A 16,727-nucleotide genomic window follows, 5' to 3' on the forward strand; every position below is an offset into this window, starting at 1 on the left:
TTTTTTTGGTGGTGGGGACTGATTCAGGGTCTCACTGTGTAGTCCAGGCTGGCCTTGAACTCACTGTGTAGCCCAGGCTGGCCTCAAACTCAGGCGATCCTCCTGCCTCAGCCTGCTTAGTGCTGGGATTACAGGTGTGCACCATCACTCCAGGCAAGATTTTACTTCTAACATTTAAGATTGCATAGTTTCTGAGAAAATTATAATTTTTGTTTGTTTGTTTTTGTTTTTGGTACCGAGGATCAAACCCAGGACCTTACACTTTCGAGGCAGGGGCTGGAAGCACTGAGCTAAATCCCCGGCCCAAAATTACAACTTTTGGTTAGCACTTATTCTTGCCTGGTACTGGTTATTATCTCCACTAAATAGATATTATTATTATGCCCATTTTATAGATCAGGGAAGTGCAGAGATCTCAAGTACTTTGGCTGAGGAATATGTAGCAAAGCTGTGCCCCAAATCTGAGTATTTGTGTGTTCATATTAGGTTGAGTAGGATAGACTATGCTCTAGTTCTTTTTTTTTTTTTTTTTTGGTACCGGGGATCGAACTCGGGTCCTTCTGCTTGAAAGGCAGGCGGCGGAACCACTGAGCTAAATCCTCAGCCCCTCTAGTTCTTATTCCTAGTGTAAAGTGGAGATTTTGACTCACTATTTTTGGAAAGTATAAAATTGTCATAACAAAATTAATCATTTAAAAGTATATAAATATAAATGTATAGTTTTAAAGTATACAATTTTTTTTTTTTTTTGGTACCGGGGATTGAACTCCGGACCATAAAGTATACAATTTAATGGCGTTTAGTAAACTAAAAAAACTGTGCAATCATCATCCTTGTGTCATTTAAGAACATTTTTATTACCCCAAGGAAAATCTCATATGTATTAAACACAGTTTCTCCCCACATCCCTCCCTTCCCTGACTTCTGGTGACCACTAGTCCCTGTCTCTATAAATTTGCCTATTCTGGTTATTTCCTATAAATGGAGTCATCAATATGTGGCCTTTTCATGTCTTTTCACTTAGCCTAATGGGTTTTGTTGTTGTTGCTTGGTTTTTTTAGTGGTACAGGGGGTTAAACCCAGGGCCTTGCTCATGGGGGGCAAGGACTGTATCACTGAACATGTGAACATATAGCCCACAGTGTGGTGTTTTCAGAGTTCATCCTCGTATTGTATATCAGTATTTCATTTCTTTTATGTGACTGAATAACAGTCCATTGCTTGGAGATACTACATTTTGTTTATCCATTCATCATTTGACAAACATTTAGATTATTTCCATTTTTTGGCTATTGTGGATAGAGCTATTTTTAATTCTTTTGGGTTGACTCACTTAAACAGACTTAAAGTCATGAGTTTCATTTCCTTGATTAATCATAGAATTAGCGAGCACCATAGCCACTCAGCCTGATCTTTGTTTACTTGTTTCCATACCCTCATGATAGAACTTATTTTTGTGAATTGGTGCTGTTATTGGATTGTGTAGCTTCTGGGGAAATAACTTAATTTTTTATTAGCATTTACTCTTATCTGACATTGTGTTAAAATAACATTATTGATCATTGGGATCTTGTACCTTTACATGATGTATCTTGTTTTCTTATTTTTCCCCATTCCTCTGCCCTCCCTTCACCCCCTCCACCCTTCCTGATTAACAAAGACTTTGTTTCCATTTTTTTCTTTTCCCTTCTTTTCTTTCCCCTACACCTCCCACTTCCCCTACTCCTTTAGACCTTTTCTTCCTATCCCAATGATGAATGTAACTGTATTGTATACCTAAAATGTACCAATAAACTTAATGGGAAAAATAATAACATTATTGAGCTGGGGATGTAGCTCAGTGGTAGAAGTCAGGTATAGCATATGTGAGGTCCTGGGTTCAATCCCTAGTACTAGCACATGTGCACACACACACACATACACACAAAATAATTTTATCTTCATTTAATCTGCAAGATCTGTGTAAGATAGATATTATTATGCAACTATGCAATTTAAATGTTACTGTTATAAAACTAAAATCTGTGCTAGCCTATGGACATGCAGTTAACATAGCGCCATGTGGAACATTACATTGGATTATAATGCTTTATTAAGCAAAATAGTGAATTTTTCCTAATCCTGGGCTTTGACTCTGTCTTAACATTCATATGGCAGGGACTCCACAGTGTTGGTTTACCACATTCCTGGTGGCTCTCGGAGGGGAAAAAAAATGGTCACCAGGAATGATAAAATTACTACCTTGAGTGTTTCCATTGGTGTGTTTACCTTTTGCTGTAGTGGTTTAACTCAGTTTTATAGTTCTTCAAGAATAGAGAATAATAGGTTTGAGATTAGAAGAAAATAAAAGCTATAGAACTTGGGTGTCTTTGAAGACGTTCCTCAGACTTAATTTGGGCCCACACTAATGAAAAACTAAAGGCTCAGAAGGTGACCACACCCTTTATTCTCCCACCAAACCTGCCCTTACACATATTGTACACTTTCTGTTGTCAAGACTTTGTAAGTTGCAAGGTGAAATGTCCATTGAATCCACCGGTAAAATTAACCAAGAACATTTTTGTATAATTTCTACCTCCTTTACTGTTCTATTTTGTCTTTTTTGTTGTCCCCATGTTTTTGTTATTTCAAGAAAATTTATAAATTCCCCCACTCAAAGCTACAAATTTAAAGGGCTTGATCACCTCTTATTTAATTCCATTTAAAATCTATTTGAATGTCTCTTTTGTGGAAAGTATTTTGCAAGACTATGCAGATTGTTACAGAAGTAAGAAAGGACCCTGCTTTTAAGGTCCATTCAATCTTTTGTTTCTTTGTGTGAAGAGAGACAGGTCAATACAAGAGGTATGGAGGAGAGAGCATGTTGTAATAAAAATACATGCACTCAACTTTCTTTGTATGCTTTCATATATTATAAATGAAAGCTCTCCTTAAAACGATTGAAAGTGAAATGCCTGACCTTTGAAATGATGGAACCACTTAGATCAGATTTTCTCTGGAAAACAGAGCTGAGACAGTGGAGCTACACTTATCAGTGCATCTTTGGCTCTGGTAAAGCGTGACCTGGTAAGGGATATATGTCTAAGGAGCCGTTTACTCACTGCCTCGTTGTCAGTTGTTAGGACTTAGGTGCTGAACACTGGGGCTGTTCCATCTGTCATTCTTGGAAGTCGCTCCCCCACCCCCCACCCTCTCAAATGGTTTCCTCAAGTCTTACTGAGAATGTGAAGCTGATTTGTCAACTTTTTCCTTTTTCCCCTTCACAATTTACCTATTTTCATGACAGCGCCCCGCCAACTTGATTTCATTCTTTTTCTGAAGAATGGTACACACCATCTCTGATAACCTCATTCCTTCTCATCTCCTCAAAGACCGGGTATCAGCCGGAGGTTTAGCTCAGTGGTGCCAGCACCTGCCTGGCAAGCACAAGGTCCTGAGTTTGATCCCTGGTTCCACAAAAAAAAAAAAAAAAGACTGAGTACCATCAGTTATTCACCTCTGCACAGCCTTTCCACTCAGTCCTTTGCCTTCTGGCCTTTCTTTAATGCTCAGGGGTTTGCAAGCTGAGGGAGGAGCATTTTAGGAAGAGAGAATCAGTAGCAGAGGCACTAGACGAGAGGAAGAAGGCTGAATTCAAGCAGAATAAATAAAAAGAAATCCATAGTGAGAGACAAAGAAAAGATCTTAAAGGAAGCCACCTGTAAAGGATTGACCATTATTATAATGACAGCTGACTTTGCAGTCATAACCACAGGAGACAAAAGATAGCAGAATAACATTTTCTAACTATTGAGAGAAAATAATCAACCTGGAATTGTGTACTCAGAAAAAAATCTTTAAAGAACAAAAATGAACTAGGTGTGATGATGCACACCTGTAATCCCAGCACTTGGGAGGCTGAGGCAGGAGTATTGCTGTGAGTTGGAGGCCAACCTGGGCTTACATAGTTCAAGACCAGCCTGTACTACATAGCAAGACCCTGTCTCAAAAGAAAAAAAAAAATGGCCAGGGATTTACCTCAGTGGCACCACACCTGCCTCGCAAGTGCAAGGTCCTGAGTTTGATCCCTGATACCAAAAAAACAAAACAAAACAAAACAAACAGAAAAGAACAAAAATGAAATAGCTTTTATAAATGAAAAAAAAACCCCAAAGAATTTATCACTATGAGATATTTGAAGTAAAGGAATTTCTAAAAAGCATATCTCAGGAAAAGAAAAATGAGTCTAGGAAAATCAACAATGCAAGAAAGTATGAGATGTAGAAAGCAATAGAGAATAAATAAAATGGTGCCCATTGTCTATATCAAATATTATATTTGGGGATATTTTTTAAATGATAGAATTAAGGGCCGGGGATTTACCTCAGTGGTTCTGCTGCCTCCTTTGCAAGCACAAGGTCCAGAGTTTGATCCCCGGTACCAAAAAAAAAAGATAGAATTAAAAATATCAGTTAATAGCATGTAAATCAGTGATAGCTAAGGAGAACAACAGAACTGTAGTATTATAATTGTGTTTTTGTTTTTCTTTAATTTCAAGGAAGGGATGTTAAGATACTGATTAACTTATACTTTGCTAAACCACATGTGCGTTATAAAATTTTTTAGTATATGTGCTGCTGAAGCAAGCACATGTGCGTTATAAAATTTTTAAAGTCCAAAAACAGTGTGTAAGTTCCAAACAAGTAGGAAAAAGAAAAAAAAGGGGAAATATAAATTCAGCCCAAAAAGGAGGAAAAAGCATAAAGAAAAGTAGAATGAGTAGAAATTAAAAAGTAAGATGAGAGCCGGGGATTTAGTTCAGTGGTGCCACTGCCTGCCTTGAAAGTGCAAGGTCCTGAGTTTGATCCCCGGTACCAAAAAAAAGAAAAAGTAAGGTGGTAGGAAGAACTCCAGACATATAATAATTATGATGTATATTAATGGAATGAACTTGCCAGTTAAGGACATTATAACATTAGGTATAAACAAAATTCAGATTGTGTATGTGTGTATGTGTGTATATATATATATATATATATATATATATATATATATATATTTTTTTTTTTTTTTTTTTTTTTTTTTTTTTTTAATGCCATGCTGGGGATGGAGCCCAAGGCGTTGTGCATGCTTAACATCCCTACCATTGAGCTACATCCTCAGCCCACTGTATACACTTATTTTTTTGGTACTGGGGATCAAACTCAGGTCCTTGCACTTGCAGGGCAGGCGGTGGAACCACTGAGCTAAATCCCCGGCCCTAGTTTATACACTTTTTATAAAAATTCCATGTATAGAATAAGGTTAAAATAATAGATAGGAAAAAAATGTATTAGGACAATACTAAAAGAAATTGGCATAGAATCAAACATGAAAAATACATTGTTAGTAATTGAGATAATGATAATGAGCAATTGAGATAACGATTAAAGATTCAATTTACCAGGAATATATAACCATCCTAAATTTATTGAGCCTACTAGAACAGCCTTAAAGTAGGTTAAGCAAAATTTCTATAATTAATTTTACATTGGGGGAAACTGAGAATCCATCATCATAGGAGGAGATTGCAACATAATCTCTCAATCATTAGTAGGTCAAGCAGATATAAAATTAGTAAAGGTACAAATTATAATCTTGTAAAGTAGGTAAAACTCTTCAAATCATGGGTATAGGCAAAGACTTTCTGAACAGAACACGAGTTGCACAGGAAATAGTACTGAGAATCAACAAATGGGATCATACTGGGCCAGGGATTTAGCCCAGTGGTACCATGCCTGGCTCACAAGCACAAGGCCCTGAGTTCAATCGCCAGTACCCAAAAAAACAAAACAAAAACAGATGAAATCATATCAAAATAGAAAGCTTTTGCACAGGAAAAGAAAGCCAACAGAGTGAAAAGACAACCTACAGAATGGAAAAAAATTTTTTGTCAGCTATTCTTCAGAGAGGACTCATGTCTAGAATATATAAAGCTGGAAATGGTGGTGCAGGCCTGTAATCCCAGCACTAGAGAGGCCAAGGCAGGAGGATCACTGTGAGTTTGAGGCCAGCCTGGACTACATAATGACACCCTGTTTCAAAAAACCAAAAAAGAATATATAAGGAACTCAAAAAAACAACCCCCTGGGCCAGGGATTTAGCTCAGTGGTTCCGCTGCCTGCTTTGCAAGGTCCTGAGTTCAATCCCCGGTACCAACCCCCCCCCCCAATAAAAGCCCAATCAAAAAATAGGCAACTCAATGAACAGACACTGCTTAGAAGATGAAGTACAAATGACCAATAAGTGCATGAAGAAATGGTTAACATTGGCCAGGGATTTAGCACAGTGGTTCTGCCACCTGGAAAGCACAAGGTCCCGAGTTCGATTTCTGGTACCAAAAAAAAAAAAGAAAAGAAAAGAAATGGTTAACATAGCTGGCCATTAGAGAAGTTCAGATTAAAACAACACTGATATTCCATCTTACTCCAGAAAAAAAATGGCCATCCTCAAGAAATCAAATAATAACAAATTCTGGTGAGGCTGCAGGGGGAAAAAGGAACCCTTTTACATTGTTGGTGGGAATGTAAACTAGTATAATCATTATGGAAATCAGTACAGAGATTCCTCAAAAAACTAAAACTAGAAATTCCATTTGACCCAGCTATTCCCCTTCTAAGTATCTTCCCAAAGAGTGGGGCTGGGGACTTAGCTCAGTGGTGCTGACGCCTGCCTTGCAAGTGCAAGTTCCTGAGTTCAATCCCCAGTACCAAAAAGAAAAAAACAATTCATATCCATGTTTATAGCAGCACAATTCTTAGTAGCTAAATCTTTTTTTGGGGGGGGTACAGGGGATCAAACTCAGAACCTTGCACTTTTGAGGCAGGCGGCAGAACTACTAAGCTAAATCCCTGGCCCCAGTAGCTACATCTTCTTTTTTTTTTTTTGGTATCAGGGATTGAACTCGGATCCTTGCGCTTGTGCAGCAGGCGGTGAAACCACTGAGCTAAATCCCCAGCCCCTTCCAGTAACTAAATCTTGAAAGCAGCCTATATGTCTATCAGCAGATGAATGGATAAAGAAAATGTGGTATTTTTACACACAATGGCATACTACTCTGCCATAAACAAATATAAATATGAATAATTTGTAGGAAAATGGATGCACCTTGAGACCATAATGTTAAGTGGAATAAATCAGACATACAAACTTAACTATCACATCATTTCTCTTATATGAGAAAGCCAAAATATAAATAAAGAACAAAAAAATAAAGAAAGAACAAAATAAAAGATAGATAATAGGAAGTAGGGAGAGATCTTTCTCCAAAGGAAAGGGAATCGAGATAGGGGGGCAACCCACTTTCAGGTCCCCTTCTGTCTCTCTTAGGCAGAAACTTCTTTCTCTCAATAAACTTTCCTCTTAAAAAAAAAAAGAGATGGAGAGAGAGGAGGGGAGAACATATAAAAGGGAATTAAGATGTGTTATGTACACACACCAACCCAACACCAGGCATATAAACATTATGTACTGTAAATGTGTACTAATAAAACAAAAACAAAAATCTTGGGGCCGAAGATGTGGCTTAGTAGTAGAGCACTTAACTTGGCATGTGTGAGGTCCTGAGTTCAATCCCCAGCACTGCAAAGAAAAAAAAAGCAAGATTAATCAAATAGTAATTTCTGGAATTATATACCTAGCAGTTACAAAATTTATATTCTTTTTGGAAACAGAAAAGTTGAAAGAATTGTATGCTAGATCATATTTAGGGCATAATAAATTTCAATGAATTGACTCTTATAGGTCAGATTTTCTGACCAGAGATTAATCAAGGCTATTGGCATAGTTACTTTCTTATCCCTGAGACACAATACCTGGCACCACAACTCAAATGAGGAAAGGTTTATTTTGGTTCACTGTTTATAGAGGTTTCAATTCATAGTTGGCTGGCTCCAAGGCAGGCCAGCATAGTAGCATGGCATGGCAGAGGAGAAAGAGCTCATGGCATGGCAGCCAAAAAGCAGAGAGGGATCAAGGGAGGAGGAGGGAGATAGATCCTTCCAGGCCACACACCCAGTGACCCACCTCCTCCCACCAGGCTCCACCTCCCAACATCATAGCTCACTGTAAAGTCATCAGTGGACTAAGCTACTGTTGAATATCATGCTCGCATATCCAGTCACCTTCCAAAAGTGCCACCTATTAGGTTTTGGGGGACCATCTAGTTGTATAAGCCATACAAGTACAGTACATCTATAATTACCAAGTCACTACAAATAATAATAGAATTTTGAAAGGCTGCTATAAAATCAATGTGATAAAAGCAGTTGCTTTACTGTATACCAGCCAGCAGATGTTCACCAACAGAAAACATCATTTAAAAACTAAAAACAAATCCATCTGCTCTATCAACAAAAATTGTAAGAAAATTACAAATAAATATGACAAAACGTGTAAGACATTTTGTCCGGAAATTATAAACTATAAGAGATTTATACATTCAATGATAGACTCAGTTTTTTAAATATACTATTTCTCCCCAAATGGTTCTTTATAAATTTTGAGCAACTATATACTATATATATAATTGAAATAAATCAAGAAATCTAGTAATATTCCTACTACATAGGTCAAATGTAAAAACAATATCTAGGTACATACTTAAAAGGCTTTTGATAAAATTCAACTCATTTTTAAGTGAGAAACTGTTTTAGAAAATAGAATGATATTGTCTAATATGATAAATATCTATTTTAAAACAATAAACAATCATATTGAATGGTGATATAATAGGTCTATATTAGGTTCAGAAATAAAGCAAAGTTGCCTAAAATCACCATTAATACGAAACACATTAAAAGTTTTGGTTAGTACTAAACTGTAAAACGGACAATTGAAGACAAATTTTTCATTATTTGCAGGTAACATAGTTCTACCAAAAATACTTTTAAAAACCTTAGAATTGATAAGAGATCAATAAAAGTGCTAATAAGTGGGTAGAGAAGAGATAAGTAGCCCAAAATAAATACTTTAATACTTATAAAGTAGCAGCTGCTGTATAACAGATACAAAAAGGATACAAACACTCAAAACAGCTTTGCCTCAAAAAGGTTAACTATTTATGGATAGTTTCTAAAGTTTTAAAAGTATAAGAGTGCTAAGTAATTTTTTTGATGAGTGCCATGAGAATATCACTGCTAGTAAAAGTATAAATTAGTACAAGCCTTCCAGAAAGCAAGCTGACTCTTGATTCTAAGAGTATTTTTGTATTTCTTGTACTGGCTGATTCTCCCTGTAGGAGTTTATCCAGTGGGAATGATCAGCTGTGGATGAATGTCTCCATATGAAGATGTCTGTCACAGTGTTGTGTGTAAGAGACAATGCTGGTGGCAATCAGGGCTGAGGAGGAGCACGGTGGAAGAGCATGTGTTTAGCGTGTGCAAGACTGTGGGCTGCTTCCTCAGCACTCATGCAGGAGAGACACTGCCCATCCTCCTTCGTAGGTTGATCTGCTCCTAACTCCGCTGTAGTCTCCTCTACTTTTAAATTACCTAAAGCATTTTGCATTGCTTATGTCATTACTGAAGTCTACTTTGCAGTCTCACATAAAAATAAAAACAAGGGCTGGGGATTTAGCTCAGTGGTTCCACCCCTGCCTCGCAAGCACAAGGTCCCCAGTTCGATCCCTGGTACCAAAAATTAAAAATAAATGAAGTAAATAAAAATCTCATTAGTAATGAAGACTGCATTTGTTGAGTTTTTATTCTTGCAGTGACTAGCATAGTATCTGTCTATGGTAAGCACTCAGGAAGGATTAATTGGGTCGCACTGAATTATGTTGGAGGGGAAAAGCTCATACAAAAGGCTGGACTTAGGCTAAGCAGTAGGATTTCGAGCCTGGGCTAAATTGCAAGTTCAAGGACAGCCCAGGCTATATAGCAAGACTCAGTTTCAAAAAAAAGACAAGAGGGCCAGGGATTTAGCTCAGTGGTTTCGCTGCCTGCTGTGCAAGCGCAAGGACCCGAGTTCGATTCCCAGTACCAAAAAAAAAAAAAGACAAGGCTGGACTTTCATTTCTAGGGAGTCAGGGATCATCCCGGGGTGTGAACTCTGTATCTGTAAAGATGGCTCTGGATCCTCTCATGTATAACACTTGCAGCCTTAAACTAAATGCTTAGATTCAGCATATTCATACCTGCCTTCTGTTTGCAAACCCCCAGAGTGCTGTCTCCATGATAAAGCTACAGAAGAGTACTTTGTTTTTTTATATCAACTCTATATTATTTTTACTTTGCTTAAGAAAAAGCAAAGTCATAGAGAAGCTGGGTAGGGTAGCTCCCACCTGAATCCCAGCATTCTGGGAGGCTGAGGCAGGAGGATTGAAATTTGAGTCCAGTGTGGGTAACCTAGCAACTTTGCATGACCCTATCTCAAAGTAAAATTTAAGGGGTGGGGGTGGAGATAAAGCTCAGTTTTAAGGCCCTGTGTTTAGTCCCCAGTTGGGGCGGGGGTGCAGAAAAAGACCCTAGAGAGCTTTGTGGTTTATTAACAGTAAACAGAAAAGGATCAATGAAGTAAGCATTGAGAGAAAAAACTGTTAAGAATATGGTGACATATTGCCAAATATAACATTCATGACATCTACAGGAAATGTGACTATGTCCAAGTACTCTTACCTTCTCTTAATAGTGCTCCGACCCTGTTTGTCTCCCAAGAATTCATACAATCACACATGCAACAGCATCTATTTACTGGGCACCCAAGATATATCAATTAGGGATTAATATGGGTGCAGCGACAAAGCCAAGAGCGAGACAGAGCCAGCCTTCCCAGAGCACAACGAGGTGACAGCAACAGGAACAGCTGCTACACACTTGGATTCTGCTTCCTCTGTCACTGTGCATCCTTTCCCCCTGTGTTAAAATACAGGCTAGACTCTGACTTTTGGAAAGACTGGTTCCTTCAAATTTCCGAGTCAATTGTTTGGCAGAAATCTAAGCTCTCTAAAAGACAGGCTGGGAGCTGGTATCTTTCAGTCAGTCCGTGCAGCTTCCTCACACTCGCCTCCTTGTAGCCACCCTCCCTATCCTTGTGTTTTTCCGAACAGAGGAAAGAGAAAGCAAGGCCCTGGTCTGTTGTGATTATAATTGAAGAGGTTTTGGAGGACCTGTTTATGTCCAGACTTAAATTACATTGCAGTGTTCAGAAATACTTTAAAATTTTATAGTTCTGTGATGGTTTTAGTTAAATCTAGTACGTGTGGGCCAGGGATTTAGCTCAGTGGTTCCGTTGCCTGCCTCACAAGCGCAAGGACCCGAGTTCGATCCCTGGTACCCCCCCCCCCCCAAAATCTACTATGTGTTTGTTTTGAGACACGGTCTTGCTACATAGGCCAGGTTGGCCTTGAACTTAAGGCAATCCTCTTGCCTCAGCTTTCCCAGCGCTGAAATTACAGATGTGCATCACCACTCCTGACTCTAATCCTAGGACATCTTACTTGTTTTTCTTTTTGTTTTTTTGGTACCGGGGATCAAACTTGGGACCTTGTGCTTTCGAGGCAGGCGGTGGAACCACTGAGCTGAATCCCTGGCCCACTTGTTTTTCTAATCACATAACCTTACCATCCACAGATAAACATTTGTATATGAGGTTATGTTTTCCTTTTTTATGCTTTTCTGTACTTTACTTATTTTCCATGATGAACATGTATTATTTTTTGCTTTTGTTTTGCTTTTTTGTTTTTTTAAGACAGGGTTTCACTATGTAGTTCAGGCTGGTCTCAAATTCACAGCAGTCCTCCTGCCTTCTGAGTGTTGGGATTACAGGTGTGTGCCACCACGCCTAGCTGATATGCATTATTTTTGTAACCAGAAGAAAAAAAAATAAAACTATGTAAGGAAATAGTCTCTCTCTCTCTTCTCTCAGGGATCAAATCCAGAGCCTTGTGCATTTGTCTCTCTTTTTTGTGTGTGACAGTATCTGTGTAACTGGTTTCCTGGCCTTTGGGTGCCCCTGCTTCTTGCTTCTAGAAACTCATTGTTTCTTCTTGCCCTGCCCACCCTGAAGCCTTCACAGCTTGGCTTTGGTCTGGTTTCCTCTCACTGCTGCCCTTCTTTCCGCAGGGTTTCTCATGGATCCTTGTATGTGGTATTTGGTCTTTCCATTCTCTGGACAGTGGCTCTTTAGAATCACCTTGGCCTTCTGACCCAGTGTATCTGGAAATCTGCCCCGTCTCCCACCTCCCTGGCCACAGGGGTATTTGCAGCAACTTCTCAGCTGCCCTCCTGCCCCCACCCCATCCGTGCTCCAATAGGCAGCCAGATGGTGTCATTCTGCTGCAAACCCTGAGCACTTTGCCCTCCCTCAGACCATGCCAGAGTCCTCACAGCAGCCTAAGGGCCTGGTGCCACCTGCCTCTACTACCACTTCGACCTCATCACCTCTCCCGGATTTCCCCCCAGACAGTGGCTGTGTTACCACGTTGTGTCCTGTACATCCTCTGATGTCTGCCATTCCCTCTCTGGGATGCTTTCCCCTCAGTTTTCTGCTCAGATGTCACTTTGTCAGGGAGACCGTCTCTGTCGCCTTGTCTAAAGCAGTTCAGCTACCCCAGTCCCACTGTGCTCCCTGAAGAAACGTGTGCATGCTTATGGGCCATCTCCTTCCACTGGCCCAGCCTGGAAGCTGCCTCAGCACAGGGACCTGTCTTATTTGCCTGTGTGACCCACCCCCGCCCGGCACCGCCACCCTGTCTTCTTTGAGGTCTTACTCTGTTTCTCTCCAGCCTGAGGTTTCACCTTCCTTCTCTGTTGGATAATGTCTTATTGTCAGCAAGCATTTTTCAAAATTTTTTTAAACTTCCCTCAACTCTGAATCTTATAATTAACAACACATTCATTTCTCTTGTTCCTTTTCAGTTTCTTAAGAGTAGTGTACTTTTTTTTTTTTTTTCTTTTGGTACCAGGGATTGAACTCGGGAGCTTGCACTTGAGAGGCAGCACCACTGAGCTAAATCCCCAGCCCAATAGTGTATATTTATGCCCCACCCCTGTTGAGTTTTTCCCTTAGTCCTCATCATAAGATTTCTGTTTCTGGTGTGCCAAGCAAGGCTGCAGTGACAGAGGTTCCTTACCTCTGTGAGGTATTGTCTTACTTTACTTTCCCTAGTGCTGTACTGAACTGCTTATTCCTTTGCACCCTCTTGTAATTCTCCTTTGAGCCCCTCTGAAGTCTTCTCCTGTTTCCTCATTCTAAGCAGCGCCCCCTGCCGTTTCCTACTCTGCCCCTTATGAAGATCAGCGTCCCCTCAGACTGTCCTTATCTTCTTGGCTCATGCTGAATCTTCTCTCCATGATGGCCTCTGTCCCCATGCTCTTAACTGTTGTTTTTTGCAGTGTTGCCTGGATTTTTCTCTTAAATATCCAGCTTGTATTTCTGTCTCTTCCTGATATGTCTGACCTGATATCCCACACCATACACGAAGGATCATACAGTATTAACTTTCTCCCCATGCAACACAATCGACAGTGGCTGCTCACTGTTCTCCGCCTTGGTAATGACCCAGCTGGTCACTGGCAGTCATCAAGGATGGTTCAAGAGCCGTTCTCAGCCTGCTCCTCTCCTCTGCCCCACTCACCACTCTTGAATAGTCCACATCCTCATCTCAGTTCTCACTGCCCCTGCCATAGTCTAGGTCGCCACTATATTCCTGGTATAATGTGGCCTTGAAGAGCATGGCCTCTGAAGCCAGATCGTGCGCATTCTAATTTTAAAAATTAATTTAAAATTTTTCTTTTTTTTTTTGGTATCAGGGATTGAACTCGGGTCCTTGTGCTTGCGGGGCAGTCAGTGGTTCTGCTGCCTGCCTTGCAAGCACAAGGTCCCGAGTTCAATCCCCGGTACCAAAAAAAAAAAAAAAGAGTATTGCCTCAATGTAAATTACTGGCCCCTCATTTAAAAATTTTAATTAACTTACTAGATCTTTTGGTGCTGAAGATTGAACCCAGGGTCTGTGTGTCTTAAACACGTGCTCTACCACTGAGCTGTACTGCTGGTACCTAAGAACATGTCAGAGAGAGATAGAAACAGAGACAGAGAAACACAGGCAGAGAGACAGAGTGAGAATATGTGTGGTACTGGGGATTGAACCCAGGGCCTTGGGCATGCTAAACACGTACTCTGCCACTGAGCAACAGTCTCAGCCCTACATTCTAATTTTGGATCTGCCACTGAGTTTGCCAAGTTGCATAACTTTTCTGTGCCTTAGTTTCCTCATTGGTGAAACAGAGGTAATGATTTGTTGTGAGGATTAAATGATTCAGCAGAGGCCAAGTGCTTGGCACAATGCCCATCACATCACGCTTGATGTCTTCTCTCCAGTCAGCTCTGCCCCGCTGACCTCTGCTGCTCCTCCCTTCCCCTTCTCTGGCACTTCTGCATTGCTCTGCAAGTCAGCTTTCAGAAGTGGACAGCAGATTGCGCTGTGCCTGTAAAAAGTCTCACGGCTCCTCGTGGTTTGACCTCTGCTTATATATCTGGCTCATTTCCATCGTCCCCTGTGTTGTAACCATACTCAGTAGTTGGCAGTTTCTACCCAGTCTGTGATTTTGCATGCCTTGGCATCTTTGCACATGCTGTTTCTTCTGCTGCTTGAAGTGCCCTTCCTTCCCTAGTTTTGTCTGCAAATCTTTATGATCCTTCAAGACCCATATTTAAACCTGTGGAAACCTGGCCCTCCGCATGTACAGCAGATCACCCCCTTAACACTCACTGTAACATACAAGAATTACAACTATTTGTTTCCACTCGTCTTTCTTTTTTTATATGTTTTTCTCAGATAGAGTCACACTATGTAGTCCAGGCTGGCCTTGAATTCATGATCCTCCTGCCTCAGCCTCCTGACAGCTGGGATTACAGGCATGTACCATTGTGCCCAGCTTCACTCCTGCCTTCTTTACAAGTCAGGGGCTCCATGCTGGTGGGGACTGTAGCCTCTGTTCTTGTTGCAGGGCTTTGCAGTGTTTGGACAGAGCAGGGGCCTCAGGCACGTTGTTGAATTAATAGCCAGGACGTTAGAAAATGACTAAAGTTTCTGTACTTCTGTCTTCATTTTTTTCCAGGCTGCAGGAATTGGTGGATCGAGTACTGGAACGCTTTCAGGCATCTGGACTAATAGTGAAAGAATGGAGTAGTGTGAAACTCCATGCTACAGTCATGAACACACTATTTAGGAAAGACCCCAATGGTAGGTACTTACAGAGCTATAGCACACTGTGATGAGCAGGGGTGTATAGGGTTAACTAGCGGTTTAAATACAATGGCCATCAAAGACTTGTCATGTATCTTCATTTGGCTCTGTTAGTGTTTTTATTTTTTGGTTTTTTTGGTAATGAGAATTGAACCAAGGGTCTTGCTCTGAGCTACATCTCCAGCCCCCCGCTTTAATTGTCAAACTGCACATGTCCTCTTTTTCCTAACAAGGAAACTTACATAGGATTGAGGCCTTGGATTAGGAAAATACTTCTCATTAGAGAAATAGTTCCATAGTTACCCATGTATATAGCTAAAACTGTAGTAGTATGTTCATGGAGTTGTTAGAACTCTGGGCAGATTTCTCACCTGGTCTTCTCCAACCTGTGTAAATAAAAGAACATACTCAAAAATGGAAAGTGTGGGTGGGCATGGTGCACAGCTGTAATCTCACCTGCTTGGATGGCTGAGGCAGGAGGATCACAAATTTGAGGCCAGCCTGAGCAACTTACCAATACTGTGTCTTAAAATAAAAAGGGCTGGGCCAGGGATTTAGCTCAGTGGTTCCACCACCTGCCTCGAAAGCGCAACGTCCTGAGTTCAATCCCTAGTACCAATAAGTAAGAGAGAGAGAGAGAGAGAGAGAGAGAGAGAGAGAGAGAAAGAAAGAAAGGAAGAGAGGGAGGGAGAGACAGGAGAGGAGAGGGGAGAGGAAAGGAGAGGAGAGGAGAATGGCACGGGTGAGGGCAAGGGCAGAATGTAGCCTAGTTCTCCATGGGTGATTCAACCTCCAGTACCACAGAGAGAAGGGAGGGAGGGAGGGAGGGAAGGAGGGAGATAGAGGAAGAAAGAAAGAAAGAAAAAAAGGAAGGCTGGGGATTTAGCTCAGTGGTTCCTCCACCTGCCTCAAAAGCGCAAGGCCCCGAGTTCAATCCCTGGTACCAAAAAAAAAAGTCATAATAAGAAAAAAAGGAATTTGAATGAAGGTCCTTTGGTAGACAAGAAAGGGTTGATATAGAAAATATTCTGCAAGTTAAGTAATTTTTGATGCTTTGAATTTTCTGTTCCCTATGCTCTTCTCTTTATTGAATTTTTACTTGAAAAGGACATGAAATGATGTGTTACTTTTTCTTTTTCTGTTTCCCTTTCCTTTGATCCGCCTCTTCTTGCTGCCCTTTAAGGATATCCTCTGGGACATACAACCTAAATTAACTCAGAAGCTAGAGCACAGCTTTGTTTGGGCCAAGGTCACAGATTTGCTGCATTTCAATGTAGAATATCTGTAAGGATACCTTTGATTGCAACAAAAGGACTTTTTTTCATTTGAGGAGAGCCCTTAAATCAACCCAAAGTGTGGGGAGCCAGCAGTTTTGACTAATGTTTGAACTTCTGTGCATTTTTACATATTTAAAAATGCATGCAGGATTGTCAGTGTTCCTCAGTGGCAGAGTGCTTGCTTAGTATGTGCAAGGCCTTGGGCTTAATCACCAGCACTAAAAATAAAAAATAATAAAAATTAA

General features: G+C 40.4%; 1 protein-coding gene across 5 annotated transcripts in view; it reads left to right on the top strand.

Annotated features, from left to right (window-relative positions):
- Ascc1 (activating signal cointegrator 1 complex subunit 1) overlaps window positions 1-16,727 on the top strand; it is a 106,854-nt gene that overhangs the window by 57,922 nt on the left and 32,205 nt on the right. For all 5 annotated transcript variants that reach the window (XR_002395598.2, XR_002395599.2, XM_004846239.4 and 2 more), the window contains exon 8: window positions 15,078-15,202. Coding sequence is in view for 3 of the 5 variants with exons in the window: in XM_004846239.4 (XP_004846296.2) it covers window positions 15,078-15,202 (125 nt within the window). In the remaining 2 variants the exon portion in view is untranslated. The remainder of the gene's footprint in view (window positions 1-15,077; window positions 15,203-16,727) is intronic.

Source organism: Heterocephalus glaber, unplaced genomic scaffold (genome assembly GCF_053883595.1).
Source record: "Heterocephalus glaber isolate CG9 unplaced genomic scaffold, H.glaber_assembly_v1.0 deba00001497, whole genome shotgun sequence".
Taxonomy (NCBI): Eukaryota; Metazoa; Chordata; class Mammalia; order Rodentia; family Bathyergidae; genus Heterocephalus; species Heterocephalus glaber.